At 29.9% G+C, this 20369-nt stretch overlaps 1 protein-coding gene across 1 annotated transcript; it reads right to left on the reverse strand.

Annotated features, from left to right (window-relative positions):
• Window positions 1-9534: 9534 nt before the first annotated feature.
• On the reverse strand, window positions 9535-19459 carry LOC143064755 (uncharacterized). The gene is made up of 6 exons (XM_076237827.1): window positions 19296-19459; window positions 16004-16035; window positions 15324-15428; window positions 14191-14416; window positions 13637-13718; window positions 9535-10159 (listed from the first exon to the last, which is right to left on the reverse strand). Exons 1-6 carry the CDS (start codon window positions 19356-19358, stop codon window positions 9957-9959), a joined length of 711 nt encoding a protein of 236 aa, XP_076093942.1. The 5' UTR covers window positions 19359-19459; the 3' UTR covers window positions 9535-9956.
• Window positions 19460-20369: the final 910 nt, after the last annotated feature.

Genomic DNA, 20369 nt, shown 5'->3' on the forward strand with positions numbered 1-20369 from the left:
CCGCTTACTATTAATCATAATTCGCTTTGATCGCCTTTACAAAATAAATCAAAGTACTGAAGTACTGAACATCAGATGACCGCAAGTGCTTGTGGATGGTCAAAAGCACATGTCACAGAAAAAGATCACATCTCTATACCTGAAACTGAGGTTAATGTACAGAGATATATATTTTTTTTTTCTGAGACAAGTTCGTGCGTAGATGATGAATAAATGACAGGAAATTCAACCGCACCGTAATAACCATTATATTGTAGTGATACAAATCAGTATACCTGGGATTATTATACTAATATAATAATAGTCCCAGAGTATACACTGGTTTGTTGTTATATATTATATCAATATAATAGTTGCATGTATATTTAATTTTCATCCATTTGTATATCATTCTATTCTACTATTCTAATAATAGTGCAGTGCAAGTACATGGTGGACACTTCTGTAAAAAAAGGATTTTTCTAAAAGATTGGATATGAGAAGCAATTCATATTTTCCCGCAAAAACAATAACAGAGTTACCGGTCCTTGTCGGGTGTGTCGCAAAACGTTCTTGAGATATTCTTCCACAAGCTTTAACACAATTTTTTGGTACGTGTGCTTAGATATTATCAATGATTTTTTTACTTTTAAATATATATCTAACGACAAACATTTTCATATTATTAATTTGTGTTTCTAAAAGATTGGATATGAGAAGCAATTCATATTTTCCCGCAAAAGCAATAACAGAGTTACCGGTCCTTGCCGGGTGTGTCGCAAAACGTTCTTGAGATATTCTTCCACAAGCTTTAACACAATTTTTCGGTACGTGTGCATAGATATTATCAATGATTTTTTTACTTTTAAATATATATCTAACGACAAAACATTTTCATATTATGAATTTGTGTTTAAAAATTTTTTTTAGGAGTATCCATTGAAAAAATGAATTTAAAACAAGCGATAAGTAATGTTTTTTTTTGCATTACATAATGTCCGCGGATCTATAATTTTATAGATCGGTTGAAACCCCAAAACTAATTTGCATAATGGAAATGTAGGCGATAGCAATACATCGGAATGACCTCACGGTCATCTCGATGTAAAAAGTAAAATAATAAAACTACAAGGAAATTTTAAAACATATTGTCCATGAACAAAAGACAAAACCACTAGCTCAAACACATTAAACTAATGGAAAACAACTGTCATATTCCTTACTGGTATTTCTTTGTGTAGAAAATGGTTGATTAATCCTGGTTTTATAGCTACAAAAAACTCACGGTTTTAGTTAGTAACCCGGATTTGTTTTCTCTCAATCGATTTATGACTTTCGAACAAACTAATAGTACTGTTGCCTTCATGTATGAATGTTTCTCGTTATCCATTATACTTATCAAGATAATAAGCCAAAACAATCTTCATTTAGGGGCTAGGGGTAACTACCATTTTTTCCATGTTGGTTTATTTTTAGATCTTGCTGATCATAGAAACTAGTACAAAATTAAGGGCATATATAACAGTTTTTGTGAAAATAGACAGTAGTTGATATCAACACTCAGAACATCTTGTCAGATTTTTTTTAACGCTTATGGACGAAATTTGCATACGAGCAGGTACCCTTATGATTCATTATTAGCCATGTTAGCCTTGATGTTTAAAAGGCGGGACCAGTGGACACATTTATAAATTAGATACCACTAAAATGCCTGTTGTAATTTGGGTCAGTAGTTTCAGAGGAGAATTATTCAGGCCAGTTTTTTTTAGTTTAGTTTAAACAATATTTTATTCAAATAAATTGAATTGGATTGGGCAACAGGCATAGCCTATGTAAGCCCTCTCCACAAAACAAGGTACAATATATTACATTCAAACAAAGCAACACATTCACAAACATAATGATAAAACAGAATTATTTTTTTTCAAAAATACCTCTTAGCTGACAGGAAAGATGTTTCAAATAGTTAACTCACAAAAATAAGAAAAAATAAATTATGAAAAAAGTTTTAATATTCTAGGTGATAAGCTCCAGCATTGATTTAGAGGTCTCACATTAAATTAAATGGTCTCCAGTCAGCTATATAAAATAATAAATTTAATTAAAATGTCAATTGTTCTTGAACAATTGAGAGGTCTTTCCTTTTCGTAATGTAAAATACATGTTCCAATAGTCGTAGAATGCATTGAAAAGCTCTCAAACACACATAAAACCGTTAAAATATGACAAAAACAACAAATTCGCTATTTAGGACATGACCTTGACTTTTGACCTTGTGATCTTTGTAAAGGTCATTGCTCCACAATGTCATTATAAAAGACCCCATGGGTCTAGGACCTTTGGTTCAAGAGTTAAAGCTAATTTTGTCTTTTCAGAAACCGTTAACGGGGGTTATGCCCCTTAAGGGTATGTCAAAGCTCTTCGGTCAACTGTAAAAAAGTTGCGCCTTAGTCAACTCAACATTTTTCACTATTTACTATTTCTGTAAGTATAATCGTTTTTGAGATCTCCAATAAAAAGTTGAAAGGTCAAAGGTCAAGGTCAACCTTAAAAAGCTTGAAAACACACTAAAAATCCTTTATATAAGGTTAAAAACACTAAATTCTCTATCTGGGACATGACCTTGACCTTTGACCTTTTGACCTTTGTCAAGGTCATTAGTCCCCAATGTGATTGCTGAAGACCCCATGGGTCTAGGACCTTTGGTTATATAGTAAAAGCTGATTTTGTCTTTTCAGAAACCTAAAACAGGGGTTATGCCCCTTACAAAAAAGTCAAATCTCTTCGGTCAAAATGTAACAAAGTTGCGCCGTAATGACCCAAACATTTTCCACTATTTAAAATTTCTGTAAGTTTAATGGTTGCTGAGATTATCCGGTAACAAGGTGTTAGGTCAAAGGTCAAGGTCAACATACACATTTGACCTTGAGGTATTTTTCAAAGTCACATGAATTGATGATGAATGGTGAAGATCCTAGGTGTCTACGACTTACGGTTTCTGAGTTTGGGTGGCCAACCGACACCAGTTAATTTTAATAGGGGCATAACCCTACCAATGAGTTGTTGAATCCTTTCGATCCAAATGTGACGAAGAACCGGGGTCTGGTCCTGAACAAATTTCACCCTTTGTTTTTTTTCTACCTATTACGGTTACGGTGTTGGAACGATAACAAGGTTTTTGGGTTTCGGAGGTATTACTCCGAACCGACAAAATATTTCGACTCACAGGGTGAGTTCCAGATAGGTATTCATGACACCGATACAAAGTGTGAACATGAAAGCGACACGTCTTACGGTTAAGGCTGCTAACTTTGTCAAAGTTTGGCGGAAGAATAATAATAAACAGAAGAAATACAGCAAGGTCTTTCCCTTTAGAAAAAGGAAAGACCTTAATAACTCATTTATAAAACAACATGTTTGATATCATGTACTTATTTTTACTAAATTATTGCGCCTGAAGAAAAACGACAGTGAGTAGTAACCATATTGATACATTAAAGAATTATAATAATATAAAAAGAATTTAGAATGTTAATAATAAGAAGAGAGAGAGAGAAAAAAAATAGGTTTAAGAAATTAAAGATATACAAATTGAATATATGAATGATATCGAAATAAAGGTGCATTTATTAGCTTTTTAGCTTTAATAATATTAATTTCAATGTACTGTCATTTCATTATTAACTTTTGTTTCAGTTTTAATTATTTTTCAGCTGGTTCGGGTCTAGCAGCTTAAATATAATATAAAATACAGACATACAAAGTAAAAGTTAATTTGGTTTTGGACTATAAAATACATTTCATTATACAAATCTCTCTGAATTTTTTATATATTCATGAACAGCTTTAACTATCTGCACATTGTCTTCATTACTCATAGATTAATCACCAAATAATATCAACTTTAAATCAATATCAACTCCATAAGCAGACAGTTTATTAAGGAGTGTGATCCTGTTAAAAGTGTATGATGGACAATCAAAAAAATAATGTTGATTGTCTTCACATTTATATAAACATTTAGGACAGAAAGGTTGTCAAAAAATCATGAAACAAGTGAGAATTTAAATTGCTTGCATCGTTTTGTAATTGACAATGAATAATATTAAATTATCTTAAACCTGAACAAAAATATTTAGGAGGAGTCTCTGGTTTATATATTTTATCAAGTGCAGATTTAAACTGGTTAAGGTTAGGTACCCATCATCAAATTTTGCTGAAATAATTCTAAGCACCTGCAATACTTCAACACATTTGTATAATGTAAAGTGCATATTGGAAATGTAATTCTTAAATGAACTATAAAGTTAGTTAAATAGGTTACAAACGCTTCCTTGTGACTGCTGCTGGAAATGACTTAATTGTGGCAAACGAAAGATATAAATAATATGTGCAAATATCTACTACTAACAATGACCACTGCCCTTTCCTCGATCTTGATATCTATATCATTAATGGGAAGCTTAATACAAAAAATTATGATAAAAGAGATGATTTTTCATTTCCTATCGTTAATTATCCATTTTATATGGTGACGTTCCCTTGTCACCATCTTATGGTGTTTATATATCTCAACTTGTACGATTCGCTCTAACAACGTATTACATTTTAGCCAGAGAAATTTATGTATTACTGAAAAATTATTACACCAGGGTTTTCGATATCACAAACCAGTCAAAACATTTACTAAATTTTATCATTGGTATAAGGAAATAATTCGTAAATATAACTCAACATGCAGACATCTTATTCGTTCAGGTATTTCACATCCAATCTTTTATGGAAATATTCTTTACAAAGCACAACAATGTCAGTATTCACCTCAAAAGCTTACAAAATTTTTAAACAGACTTATTAAGAAGGAATATAGTTACGATACTGTTGGCAGGTCATTAAAGATTGCATATTTTGGCTTTAATATTGATTCACTTATAGGGTCTTTGCATCAGAAATAACCACGTTTATTTAAAAAACAGTTGTTGGCATGACATGGGTTATGTTCTTCTCATATATTTATGATAGTATGATACTTAACCACTAACGGGAGGGATTGTGCCCTTTCCTTGATCTTGATATCAAGCCAAACCTGGTTCTTTCTTAAACTTTCAATCAGTTTAATTGAGGTCTGGAGCTGGCATGTCAGTTAACTGCTAGTAGTCTGTTGTTATTAATGTATTATTGTCATTTTATTTATTTCCTTTTGTTACATCTTCTGACATTGGACTCGGACTTCTCTTGAATTGAATTTTAATGTGCGTATTGTTATGCGTTTACTTTTCTACATAGGCTAGAGGTATAGGGTTGAGATCTCATAAACAGGTTTTACAATGCCGCAATTTTGCGCCTGTCCCAAGTCAGGAGCCTCTGGCCTTTGTTAGTCATGTATGATTTTTAATTTTAGTTTCTTGTGTATGATTTGGAGTTTAGTATGAAGTCGATTATCACTGTACTAGTATACATATTTTTTAAGGGGTCAGCTGAAGGACACCTACGGGTGCGGGAGTTTCTTGCTACATTGAAGACCCATTGGTGGCCTTCGGCTGTTGTCTGCACTATGGTCGGGTTGTTGTCGCTTTGGCATATTCTCCATTTCCTTTCTCAATATTATTTCACTTCTTGTTTCAATGAAAATTAATCTAAGTTTCCCTTTTGAAATCTTATATCAATGAGTGTTATCGGGATTAGTGATGGATTAACAGCAATGAAAATTCCATATCATGTCAATTTTACATAGTTCTAGTGAGGGACTTGTCTCATATCAACTCATTTTAATTCATTACAAAGGAAATACTGATTCCCATTATGAATTCTTCCTTGTAGTATTAGTCGAGACTCTCCTGTATTAAAAGAGAACATGAATTGAATATTAGTAACTTCACTTAAAGACATTAACACCTAACTAACCTTTCAAATGTGTGTAAGGATGTCACCTGAATGTCATTATCTATGTCGTGTTAAGAGCAGCTACAATTCTAACACCATACACTTCTCAATGATTCTTTATTCTTTGAGTACATTTACAACAGTATACATTTAACATAAGGCAAATATATATATATAAAATAATAAATTCTTTTCACTTGATAACAATCCTTTTTGTTTTGGTTCAGTAAATAAATTATAAATTTAAAACCAATGAACATGATCAACAATAATAAACCTTCAATAAAAAATATTTAAAAATGATATAGCTTATTGTAGAGTATAGTCAAAAGAAGGTACAGAACTAAAATCAAAATATCTAAACAAGCACCATAAAATGATTGTTCCTACAGTAACACTCAAATAACATAATTAACACATATTCTGTTCTTGATATAAATGGCAAGAAAGATCACTTTACATAATTAAATACAACAAAAACTCATTTCTGAAGATCCTATTTTTTTATATCATGTTTTCATCCTTTTATTATTAGCAAGCTTTTAAGATCCTACACGGCCAATTTTGCATAGGTACTATTTTTGTACTTAAAATCTGTAGTACTGAAAATTTACTTTTGATATTTAGTACTACTTCTTTATTTTAAAATTATTGTACTTTTTACGTACCTTTATTTTACAGTACTTGATTTGTACTTAAAATTTTGGTACAGAAATAATACAAAAAGCGATCACAATATTCCATGTTTGAAAATCATAATTTTAAGAGATTTGAAATAAACATACCATCAAAATGCTGAAAATGTAACGTTGTAACCAAAAATATGTAGTACTTAAAATTTCAAGTACAAATCAAGTACTGTAAAATACAGGTACCTAAATATTACAATAATTTTAGAGTAACAAAATAGAATTGAATATGAAAAGTAGATTTCCAGTACTACAGATTTTTGGTACGGACATAATACCTATGCAAAATTGGTTGTGTAAAGTTTGTTTTGGGTGCAGGTAATACCTGTAAACTGGTTGCCAATTTTTTTTACATAATTTGTAAATTGCATTTAATCTCAACGTAGCTTTTTCTTTATTTTTTATAATTACAAAAGGTCCTCATACTGTATAATTCTCTTATTCCTACCCAGGTCTAACATATCATAATAAATCTTAGGAGATGTCTCTGCATTAAAGAGCTTTCTACTAGTGGCCCTTTTAGACAACATTGCTCATCTTGCAAAAGGACTCAATTGAAGATAAGGTCTGATGTATTATTCCTAAATTAATTAAAATAGATTATTGAGTTTCAGAGGTAAAAAGAAAATGTAATTTTTCACAGATGATGACGGATGTGTTTAACGACCTTGACTACCTATACAGCCCTCAAATGGTCAGTTTTCAATGATAAAGAAAATTTGTTGAATTTGATCTCTGGCACTCAATGTCTCACGTCCAATCTGAACAAAATGATGATCATTTAAAGACACCTTTCAAAAATTCCAAAATCATTCCTGTAAAGTTCGCTTAAAGAGTGTGGAAAGTTTGCAAATAATGGAGCAAAAAATATCATTTAAACCAGGCTCTAGATTTGAATAAATTATTATGAAAATTAATTGAAATGCAGATACATCCGATATTATTATTTACATGAAATTTGACTAATCATTAGAAAATCCATCAAATGTTTGATTACTTGGTTATACATTCTAATAAAAGGATATTATGCATATACATTGAAATGAAATCTTATAATACTGCTGTAACTTAAATAAAGCAAATGCACATATATGTGTTTTATAATTTTTATATTAAATTGTCTAGTAAAAAATCTGATCAAACTCAGTTATCAGCTGAAGTTAATCACAAAATGCATTGATTAATTAAAAAGATAAAACATCATTTAAAGAAAGACTAGCATATAAGAAATAAAAATTAACAAAAATAGCTAAAACAAAAAGACAACATTCAATATATTATAAAAAAAGACTGGATTTCAACCTTTAATCCAAAAACGCATTATAGTACATGGATTTCTCTCCTAACAAAAAACAAATTCTTATTTGAAATTATTTGACTGGAACACAACAATTGTAAAAGTAATGATTTATGCTCTTGGTTAAATATTTTTTGGTTAAATTCTTTTTAGCTATTCTGACCATCCAATGAAAGGAAATGATTAGTAGTACAACTACAGTTTATTAATGCTGATTAAAAGGTTTTGTTGGTTTATCACATTTCTATTTTGTGAATTCTATAAAACCAGTTTCATACTCTCTTAAAATTGGTGTCATAAAAAAACAAGAATAAACTGTTAGTAAATAACAGCATCCTTATCATTTTCAATCATACCATAACAATAGTGTAGGAAGCAAATTGTAAACTGTTAAATTCAAAACATTCTTTTAATACAAGTCACAGCCATATCAAAGTTTGTAATGCATTCAAACTGTGTGTAAATTACTTTCTATTTGATCCTGAAAACACATTTAAAAGACGAGTGTAAAGTAATTTTACAATTTCTATAAATGTAATTAAAAGTCCAATTCAACATTTGGCAATTTTGGATAAAAATAAAATAATTTTTACAGGAGAATTGATGTAATTTATATAATACAATATCTCACAACCTTCGAAGTATGTTTTAAATGCATAGACATTATCAAATGGATTCACATACACATTGATACACCTATACTATTTAGGTACAATATATTATCTATATTTTTTATACATCACTTCAATTGAAAGAAACAATTCCAAACACATTAACTATTCTTATATATGGGAAAGACCCATTTGATTTTGGGGAGGCAGGATTTCTTTAGTGGAATATTCATTTTCACCTGTAGCAAGAGTGAGTTTTTTCTACATGTATGCATTTTTTGTTCACCTTTGTACAGAATAAAGTCCTGCTTTGCATGGGCAGAATATTTTCCCAACTCAAGGGAGGTAATTGTTTACTTGTAAAAAAACCCAATAGCAAGCAAATGGTGGTTGCGTATTTTTTAATTTGCTACCAAAAAAAGTTTTCATGAATTCATCCATTTTAAATGATGGGATCACTGCTTTGACAAATAAAAAGAATAAGGATTCTATTGTTTCTTAAGAATCTGATTATTTAAAACATTTTACACACATTTATGACAAAATATATAACATATTTATAGTAGGGTTAAAAAATATACATATGCAGTTTTCATGCCTGCTAGCACTTAAAAAAGTTATCACTACAGTTCTATAATTTGGTGTGTCAATTTGGTGCATGTGAGACAAAATTTGATGTCAACTTTCCATTTTATTTGAGTACATTTTATCGACCCAATAAATTAACCCTAATAAGATTCTCAATCTACTCACATGCACTATAAATATGATTTTAATAGTTTTACAAAGGTAATAACTTGTTTTCAAGTTGGCTGCTAAAATAGGGTTGGTTGAGAAGTAGATAGCAATATATTATTTAACCTACAAACAGTAAATGATTGTCTTATTCATAATACACTATTTAAGATTACATAATCCATTCAAGTATTAAACATAGGAAATAAATACAAAAACTTAATGTCAACAATTTATTTTACCTTTTTATATCAAAAAGACTAACACCTTCAATTATAAATCAAAGAAGTTAAATTAATTTTCATCTTTGTTCTTTTAAATTTAACACTTTTTTTTAAAATTATTTTACCAGTTGATTCAAATTTTAATATTTTAAGTCTATATACCTTAAATTAGAATAATTTAATATTCTATAAGTTATCTAGAGAAATTTCATTATATTTCTCCAAATAGAATTGAAAATGTTTCAAAGAAACAAAAACCAGACAAATGAACACAGAACAGCTCAAAGCTACCAATACGTCAACGCAGCAAGAAAATTCTGCCCCAGAGGTAGGCATCAGCTGGCTTCTAATGTCATAAGTATGAACTTATAGAAATTTACTTCAGGTTCATATCATAAAAAACATAAAATTTGGGAAAAAATATTTGAATGGAACATCTGGAAATGCATAAAAAGTGGATTTCTTTGTGAAAACACAAGAGACAAATGAGACCAGTATATTCCATTAACATTGCAGTACAATACTGTTTCTGAGTTCATTAAGCTACATTCTGATTGGTCTCCTGAGGTGTTTGCTGATTGGTTGTCTGTTGCTGTAAAGGTGCAGAATTTTGATGAGGTGCTTGAGGTGTAGTGTTCTGATAGGTTGGTTGGTTCAGATTTGTATTTTGATTGGCTATCTCAGTGTATGGTGGTGGCTGAATTGGAACTGTATCTGTATTAATAGGCACTGTATCTGCAGCTACAATATATAATAACAAACTTAATTGCTTTGTTCTGTTTTAATATATAGTTAGCTTTTACAGACATATTTAAAATAGTGCTGTTTACACCACTTACACACATATATATATATATCCACATTTAATGTAGCTCATGCCACTTCTAAATTCTAAATTATTCTTTCCTATAAGAAATCTAGAAAACAATAAGCTCTTAAAGAGTCTCAATTGTTAATGTGGGAAACATATGCCTTTTTGATATTTATGTTCATCTTTTTTTGGGGATTAGTCTTTTGTTTATAAATTATCTAAGTTTACCAGTTGTAATTTATCAGGCATTATATCTTGTAATACTAGCATCTTGTAACAATGGTATCCTTGTTACAGGTATCTTGTTCTGCTTGTATCTTATTATGCTTGTATCTTGTTATGCTTGTATCTTGTTATGCTTGTATCTTGTTATGATTGTATCTTGTTATACTTGTATCTTGTTATACTTGTATCTTGTTATGCTTGTTTATTGTTATAATTGTATCTTGTTATGCTTACTTGTGTCTTGTTATGCTTGTATCTTGTTATGCTTACTTGTATCTTGTTATGCTTGTATCTTGTTATGCTTACTTGTGTCGTGTTATACTTGTATCTTGTTATGCTTACTTGTGTCTTGTTATGCTTGTATCTTGTTATGCTTACTTGTATCTTGTTATGCTTACTTGTGTCTTGTTATAATTGTATCTTGTTATGCTTACTTGTGTCTTGTTATGCTTACTTGTATCTTGTTATGCTTACTTGTATCTTGTTATGCTTGTGTCTTGTTATGCTTACTTGTGTCTTGTTATACTTGTATCTTGTTATGCTTACTTGTGTCTTGTTATACTTGTATCTTGTTATGCTTACTTGTGTCTTGTTATGCTTACTTGTATCTTGTTATGCTTGTGTCTTGTTATGCTTACTTGTGTCTTGTTATGCTTGTGTCTTGTTATGCTTACTTGTGTCTTGTTATACTTGTGTCTTGTTATGCTTACTTGTGTCTTGTTATGCTTACTTGTGTCTTGTTATGCTTGTGTCTTGTTATGCTTACTTGTGTCTTGTTATACTTGTGTCTTGTTATGCTTACTTGTATCTTGTTATGCTTACTTGTGTCTTGTTATGCTTACTTGTGTCTTGTTATACTTGTGTCTTGTTATACTTGTATCTTGTTATGCTTACTTGTGTCTTGTTATGCTTACTTGTATCTTGTTATACTTGTATCTTGTTATACTTGTATCTTGTTATGCTTACTTGTGTCTTGTTATACTTGTGTCTTGTTATACTTGTATCTTGTTATGCTTACTTGTGTCTTGTTATGCTTACTTGTGTCTTGTTATACTTGTATCTTGTTATGCTTACTTGTGTCTTGTTATACTTGTATCTTGTTATGCTTACTTGTATCTTGTTATGCTTGTATCTTGTTATGCTTACTTGTATCTTGTTATGCTTGTATCTTGTTATGCTTACTTGTGTCTTGTTATAATTGTATCTTGTTATGCTTACTTGTATCTTGTTATGCTTACTTGTGTCTTGTTATACTTGTATCTTGTTATGCTTACTTGTGTCTTGTTATGCTTGTGTCTTGTTATACTTACTTGTGTCTTGTTATGCTAACTTGTGTCTTGTTATGCCTACTTGTGTCTTGTTATACTTGTATCTTGTTATGCTTACTTGTATCTTGTTATGCTTGTGTCTTGTTATACTTACTTGTATCTTGTTATGCTTGTGTCTTGTTATGCTTACTTGTGTCTTGTTATACTTGTATCTTGTTATGCTAACTTGTATCTTGTTATGCTTACTTGTGTCTTGTTATGCTTACTTGTATCTTGTTATGCTTGTGTCTTGTTATGCTTACTTGTGTCTTGTTATGCTTACTTGTGTCTTGTTATACTTGTATCTTGTTATGCTAACTTGTATCTTGTTATGCTTACTTGTGTCTTGTTATGCTTACTTGTATCTTGTTATGCTTACTTGTATCTTGTTATGCTTACTTGTGTCTTGTTATACTTGTATCTTGTTATGCTTACTTGTATCTTGTTATGCTTGTGTCTTGTTATACTTGTATCTTGTTATGCTTGTGTCTTGTTATGCTTACTTGTATCTTGTTATGCTTACTTGTATCTTGTTATGCTTACTTGTGTCTTGTTATACTTGTATCTTGTTATGCTTACTTGTGTCTTGTTATGCTTACTTGTATCTTGTTATGCTTGTGTCTTGTTATGCTTACTTTTGTCTTGTTATGCTTACTTGTGTCTTGTTATACTTGTATCTTGTTATGCTTACTTGTATCTTGTTATGCTTACTTGTATCTTGTTATGCTTACTTGTGTCTTGTTATACTTGTATCTTGTTATGCTTACTTGTGTCTTGTTATGCTTGTATCTTTTTATACATGTATCTTGTTACGCTTGTGTCTTGTTATGCTTGTATCTTGTTATACTTGTATCTTGTTATACATGTATTTTGTTATGCTTGTATCCTGTTATATATGTATCTTGTTACACTTGTATTGTGTTACGCTTGTATCGTGTTATACATGTATCTTGTTATACATGTATCTTGTTATACTTGTATCTTGTTATACATTTATTTTGTTATAGGTGTATCTTGTTATGCTTGTATGGTGTTATATTGTCGCTGTTATGCAAAACCTCGTATCTAAGGTTTTGACAATTAAACACCAGGCAGTAAAAATTGAAATCTTTTTATCGATTATTTAGAATTAAATATGTATATTCCACTGTATGCAAAAAGATCTGATCTTCTAACCAATCAATTACCAAGATGGGCAAAAATTTCTGCACCTATATTGTATTTTCAAAGCTTTTCATTATTTTTAAGCTAATATGTTAGCTTTGAGAACCTAAAATTGATAAAACTGTACCTGTTATAATGTCAGCTGCCGTGCAAAGTGTTTTTCTTTTGAGATAAGATATTTTAGCACAACAAAATGTCTCACCAATCCGACTACACTTTTTCGTCATATGTCAGAATTTGGATTAATGATTGGTTAGAAGATCAGATATTTTCGCATACAGTGGAACATACATATTTAATCCTAAATAATCGATAAAAAGATTTCCTCAAAAAATTGAGATACGAAGTTTTTGCATAATAGCGACAATATGTGTATCTTGTTATACATGTATCTTGTTTATACTTGTATCTTGTTATGATTGTATCCTGTTTTATTTGTATCTTGTTATACTTGTATCTTGTTATGTATTTATCTTGTTACCCTTGTATCGTGTTATACATGTATCTTGTTATACTTGTATCTTGTTATACATTTATCTTGTTATAGGTGTATCTTGTTATGCTTGTATGGTGTTATATGTGTATCTTTTTATGCTTGTATTGTGTTATATGTGTATCTTGTTATACATGCATCTTGTTTATACTTGTATCTAGTTATGATTATATCCTGTTTTATTCGTATCTTGTTATACTTGTATCAGTTTAACTAACCTGTTCTACTCTGACTTGAATCTCCAGGATAAGGAGGAAGATTTTCTTTATTGGTAGGATAAAGTCCTGGGTGCAACATTACCTTAAAAATAGTTAAGCCTAAGTTAATTAGATCTACAAATTAACAATCTATCCTTTGTTTATAAAAATCTACTATTTTAATTTATTATATTTCTAATATTTTATGTAAGCTGAGTAAAAGTGACAGATATACAAATGCATTTCAAAAGTGTGTCCATGCATAACAATATTATTCCAAGCAAATAGAGAAAATTAAAACTGATACCAAAATATATCATTATGTTCTCCAAATAGGTGATTAACTCATATTGATATTGAAAATGTACACATAGAAATTCATGTTCTCAATTGTTTGTATTATTTCCTGATTAAGAATCTAAGTACATTCTGGAATATTAAAATTGACTGAAAATAATCAACCACAAAATTGTAATTTTTCCAATGAGACAAATTTGCCATTGCTGTATCTGATATAAGAATAATTTTATCTTCAGACTCTAAAACATCTAGTTTATCGAAACTGACTAAAATACCTCAGAATAAGGAGGTGGTTGGTAAACATTGCTATAAGGCTCAGCACCAGGCCCTGAATATGCATAAGATGTAGGGTTTGTCTCCCCTGTGTTAGTGAGTATGATTGTTCTGGATCGTCTGTTACTACGCGTTGGGGAACCAGTCCTCCTACGAATAATCCTCTGACGCTGTTTGTAATATCCACAACCTCCGAAACATGACATCAAAACAAACAAAATTATAAACCTGCAAAATACATTTCATTTAATTTTACAATAGTGTCACTGCATGTTAAATATATAAAAAATAATATGTGGACAGTGTTGTATTATAGTTCACTTTAGTCTTTAAAAATATGAATAACTTGTAACAGAACTATAAATAATTTGTATTACAAATAAATAAAGAGTTTCTATTCTGTCTTTAAAGACAGATACTGAAGTTAATCTGTTACAAGAAAAGCACATTTTTGTACCAATATAGTTGCAGACCATGAAAAAATTCAAACATATATTGCAGTATCAATAACTGTAATGATTTCAATAGTCTGAAGAAGTAATTTCACACTTACTTTATAATGACCCTTAAAATCTGTCAAAATTGATGATCAATTTTTTTTCAGCAAATAGTTGGTCATCCTATGAGATTATTTGCAACAGTTATTGAAAGGTTTGATTAACAAAGTATGTGTAATATACAAGTATCTAAACATCTGCTGATAATATCCGCCTTTTTGGTGTTAAAGCATACATACATTTTTTTTATTTTTATTTTCAATTTTCTTTGAAGTACAGGCACTCCTGTGTTTCATTGATTTAAGTACAAAGTTTAAATTTTTGATACTCTAATAATCATAATCATGGCAGTAAATACATGTAGTAGAATTGTGCCATTTTTCTAATGTCTGTAATATTATACAAATTTTGATTCCATACATTAAGACATTGTGCCTTGTTATCCTTAAATAAAGACTCTACCTCTACCTATCAAGTAGAGAATATATGTACCCTGTTATCCTTTATTTAGGACTGTGTACACTTCTATCTTTTACATGTAGTTTAGAATATGTATCTAGTTATCCTTTAGTTAAGACTTTATATCCTGTTACTCTTAAGTTTAATCTGAAGAAATTCTACTAAATAGTCAAACTTACCAGAAATACCAAAGATTCCAAAAGGACATTCTATAACCATAGATATAATCATCATCGTTGTCGTGGCAGCAATTACCATGACAACAGGTGTAAGGACTGTTACATCTGAAATGAAAACTTCATGATTTTCCAGGTGTTTTTTGTTGGTTTGTTGACTCATGCATACTCAACTTCTCCTGATATAGTACTTAGTACTTATCCAATTTATAATCATATTTATCAAATAATATGAGCAAATCATTTCCAAGACAAACTAATATGAAATAACACAACAATGATCCTGAAATCTAGCATTTGAAATGCCCAACTGCAACGTAAAGCAGAAAGAAATCAAATTTGTTGTACAAGCATTAATAGTATTTGAAGTATACATTTACTTCATATGGATTAAAAAAATATCATTGTGATGTCCAATATTTAAAAAAAATATACAAACTGATATATGACACCATAAATTATGTACAGTGCTCAAACCCTAGACAATGCCTTGCAATATAAAGTCGCTTCACTTGACTAAAGAATATTAGAAAGCTCTTCTTTTTTTTTTTTTTGCTTAGATTGTTTATAGGTCAAACATAAGTTTCCACAATATCAAAGGAGCATAGATCAAATTCAAAATTCTGCTAACAGAAGTATGAAATGTGCTACTGTAAAATTATATATATTGTACATTTACTTACATTATCCCATTGGAACAAGTTTCTGCAACAACCTGTAATATATACAATGCAATTATATATTGCAATACATAACTGAGAGGACTATATTCTATTTGTATAAATAAGAAGATGTGGTATGAGTGCCAATGAGACAACTCTCCATCCAAGTCACAATGTGAAAATAAAAGAACCAAAAGTCTAGTGTACATGTATATATATACAACAAATGAAAAAGGTATTTTGAGGTGCATTAATTATGTACATGACATGTACGGTATCAGGTCCGTTCGCGCCCAATACACTTTTGCACCCTACACGTTGGCACCTCACATGTTCGCCCCCGAAGTCCGTTCGCGCCCAATTTTTATTTGAATTTTAGTTGAATTATTATTGATTGTATACCAAATAATTCTTTTTTCTTGTATAAAATTTCAAGAATTGTAATATAGATTTTTTTTTATTAATTTGATGATTAATTATAAAATGTTAATTATGTATGATTACTGCTAATTGGTATAATTTATAACAGATAAATTTGGTAATATTGTTGATTGTTTAAAAATCATGATTGTTGATTTAACTTGCTTTGATGTACTGAGCCATCTAAATTAGGAAAAGGTGTGCGACAAGGTGATGGCTTAAGCCCCCTCTTATTTAATATATATGTCAATGACATTGATTCAATTTTTCCCCAAGAATCATGTTTTCCGGTGCAGCTTATAGACACTAGAATGAATTGCTTATTATATGCTGACGATTTACTGTTACTATCTGAAAGCAAAGAAGGTCTTCAATCCTGTTTAAATTCTCTAAAAACATACTGTGATAGATGGAAGCTAAATGTCAATTTAAATAAAACAAAAATTATGATCTTCAGTAAAGGTAAAAAAGATTTTAAAAAATTCAAATTTTTTTATGATAACAAAGAAATTGAAATTGTTGAGAAATATAAATATCTGGGTATTATCATTTACTTAAATGGAAATTTTAAACATGCTGCAGAACACTTATACAAACAAAGCCTAAAGGCACTTTTTTCTCTGCATTCTAAGACATTTGGATTCAATACTATAGATCATAAACTAAAATTAAAACTTTTTGATACTCTTATAAAACCCATAAGTACTTATGGATCTGAAATATGGATTAGTGACTACAATAAAAGACTCAAATATTGATAAATTACCTTTTGAAAAAATTCATAATAAATTTTGTAAAAATATTTTAGGAGTTCACAAGAGAAGTTCAAATATGGCAGTAAAGTGTGAATTAGGAAGACAACCTACTTTGAATCATATACTAACCCTAGCCCTTAAATATTATGATCGACTTAAACAGCTTCCATCTGACAGATTGCTTAGTGAAACATATAAATTAGATCATTCATTATATACTGATGGACACAGATCTTGGCACAAATTTATCTCTAACTCTATTGAAAAATATAATTTAACAGACAATAATCTCAATTTAAAGAACTTAAAGGAAAATATTAATAACCAACATTCTAATAACACTTTGCATAATCTAGAAAAATTACGTTCAATTGAACAAGACAATAAATTACATTTCTATGCCAATATTTATTCAGAAGAATTTAAATTGCAAAATTATCTATCTTATAAATGTTCTCCTAATATAACAAGAAATCTTACAAAATTAAGAATTAGTTCCCACCCTCTTTTGATTGAAAAGGGTAGATATTTCAGACCAAAAATTAAGAGAGAAAACAGAATATGCTCTAACTGCAATCAAATAGAAGATGAAAAACATTTCCTTATTTATTGCAAAAAATTTGAAAATTATAGAAAACAACTATTTAATAAACTAAATTTTAATTCACAAGATCTGTGCCCTGAAAAAGTTATGGAAACCATTATTAGTTTACTTAACCCACAAAATATTGATGACACAAAAAATATATGCCATTACATACAATTATGCTTTGAATCTTTGTAATTTTATTCATTTAACCTTGATTTGATATTTTGTCATACATAATATATATTTATTTATGTGATGTAATATCATGTTAATGTGGGGGAAGACATCATTATACTTGTATTGATTTTCCTGATTTAATAAAAACTTGAAAACTTGAAACTTGTAAATACTGCATATATATTCAGCTTGGTATGAGATTAATTTGAAGATTTTAAATCAAAAACATGAAAGATAATTGTTTTTAACAGCTTGGCTCCTTTGATTTGTTGTAAAAAAAATCTTTATAGCAATGCAATAACAAAACATGATTAAGATTTTATCAACACATAAAAAACGTTGTCAGAATCTCACTTTATTTAGAAACAATGAACAAAAAATATTTATGTAGAGCAGTATTTAACATGTTTAACACATCAAATAAATATATTTGTAGATAGCAATACATTTACCAAAACTTGATTACAAAATGAATAACAAAAAAAAAAAATTCTATAGCACAATACCACTGAAAACTGGGCACAAACTTGTAGGGTGCGAAAGTGAAAGGGCGTGAACTGTGAACATGAATGGGTGCGAACATGATTGGGTGCGAACAGACCCGGATTCAACATGTACATGCATGCAATCTTAGATTCTTGTCCTTACGACCAAATGACAGTACATGTGTTCTTCGCAGACATTTCATACAGAATCGTGGTAAACAGGAAAATTTGAAATCCCATCTTGTTTATAAAATTATAGCATTTTTCTAATCTAATTTATCATTTGCATTTGCTGAACACATAATTAAATAATGCAATCAGTTGTCTATCTTGATAAAGAGTTGCCCTGTCAGGTGTGTTGATCTACCTGTACAAGTGATTGGTGATCCCTAGCCAGATATACCTAAGGGCTTGAAAACTGTAATCATAATCATTATCGCTATTTGTCCCCATTACTGGAAATCACAAAAGTTCCTGTAAAATGTTGACATCATATAAATAGAAAACATCTGACGCCAAAATGGAAAAGTGATTGTTCCAAGATCTCAAGTAAAGTTCAAGCGGGACAGATTTTCTGGTCAAGCAGGACTGATTTCCAAATAGCAATAAGGTGTATTGGACTAACATAGTACTAGTTACAAATCATGTAAAATGTAATTAGTACGGTCTTCTGCAGCAAATAATAAGAAAATTTTAAATCAAGACATTTTTCACTACGGTAATAGCCAAAATGGTTTATTATAAAACCTGTACATGTTCTATTTGTATGAGATGTCCTGACTTGTTTACAAAACAGTATACTGTCACTTGTAAATAAACAGTTTGACAGTTACGAAACAGTCGAGAGAAACCTTTTCATAATTTGTACTGTTGTAGTATATATTTACCTGAACAACATTATTTGTTATGAAAATCACAACAGATACAATTGAGTTCCTTAAAGGAAACATATTGTTACTTTTGTTTATCGTTTGGACATGTTAAACCTTCTAAAGTAAAGACATAAATGTTATTCAATAACACAAACAAAATGGATTTTCCACTTCCGGTCTAGTCTAATTTCTGATTAAATTATTTCCCTTTGTTATTTTTTGCCCCATGGGCTTATATTTGTAAGCAATAATCGCTGTGACGTCTAGGTGTTATTTAACTAATTGTTCACCTTTATCTGTTTATTTTTTTTTATTCAATAATGATAAAGTTTTTGACAGTGTCGCCAGAACCTGCTATAGTATTTTAATCAGAAGGAATGGTTTTTTATATAATTGATTATGCTGTATTTTAATGGTATTCATAAGCAAATATATAATATATATAATATGTACAATATTTTATTGTTTTTTTTTAAATAATATAATATTGGTTATACAGTCTCTCATAAATCTTTTAAGATTGGCACATACAATGTGAATTTAAAGTTTGTTGTTATACATGTATGTTTTACGTAAAAGGAGGGGGGGGGGGGAAGGGGGGGGGGGGTGGGGAGAGGGGTTTTAAGCCTTTTTTTGTAATATATAAAATAGAAATGAAGGGGTAAACCGACAAAACAGAGAATGGGAAAAATGTGCAGATTAAATTAAAAAATATTATGCAAAGTTTTTTTTACTATCAATGTGCCACATTAAAAAAAAATAATAAAAATGAAAATATCAATATAAAAACGCAAAAAATTTAATAAGAATGCGAAGTCATATGTTATAGGACTAGATATATGGGATGTTAAAATAGAAAGAATCGCCTTGATGATCTTGATCATAACGAACAACAAGAGTGCACACGCTGAAATGTCTCGCCTTCTATACTAATCATTGATATTATGTTGATAGTCCTAAGTATAAAGCTTTATTACAACTGTCTCATAAACTTAACATTAACCAAGATAACTAAACACAGACCAATGAACCATGAAAATGAGGTCAAGGTCAGATGAATCATGCCAGGCAGACATGTACAGCTAACAA

Source organism: Mytilus galloprovincialis, chromosome 2 (genome assembly GCF_965363235.1).
Source record: "Mytilus galloprovincialis chromosome 2, xbMytGall1.hap1.1, whole genome shotgun sequence".
In the NCBI taxonomy this organism is placed as follows: Eukaryota; Metazoa; Mollusca; class Bivalvia; order Mytilida; family Mytilidae; genus Mytilus; species Mytilus galloprovincialis.

Bases quoted from the DNA above. Each gene is read 5' to 3' on its own strand.
- LOC143064755 (XM_076237827.1), bottom strand. From the start codon at position 19,358: ATGTTTCCTTTAAGGAACTCAATTGTATCTGTTGTGATTTTCATAACA. The intron at 16,036-19,295 runs GTAAATATATAC...TATATATTACAG, and splicing joins TAACAAATAATGTTGTTCAG to GTTGTTGCAGAAACTTGTTC. The intron at 13,719-14,190 runs GTATTTTAGTCA...ACTATTTTTAAG, and splicing joins AACCACCTCCTTATTCTGAG to GTAATGTTGCACCCAGGACT.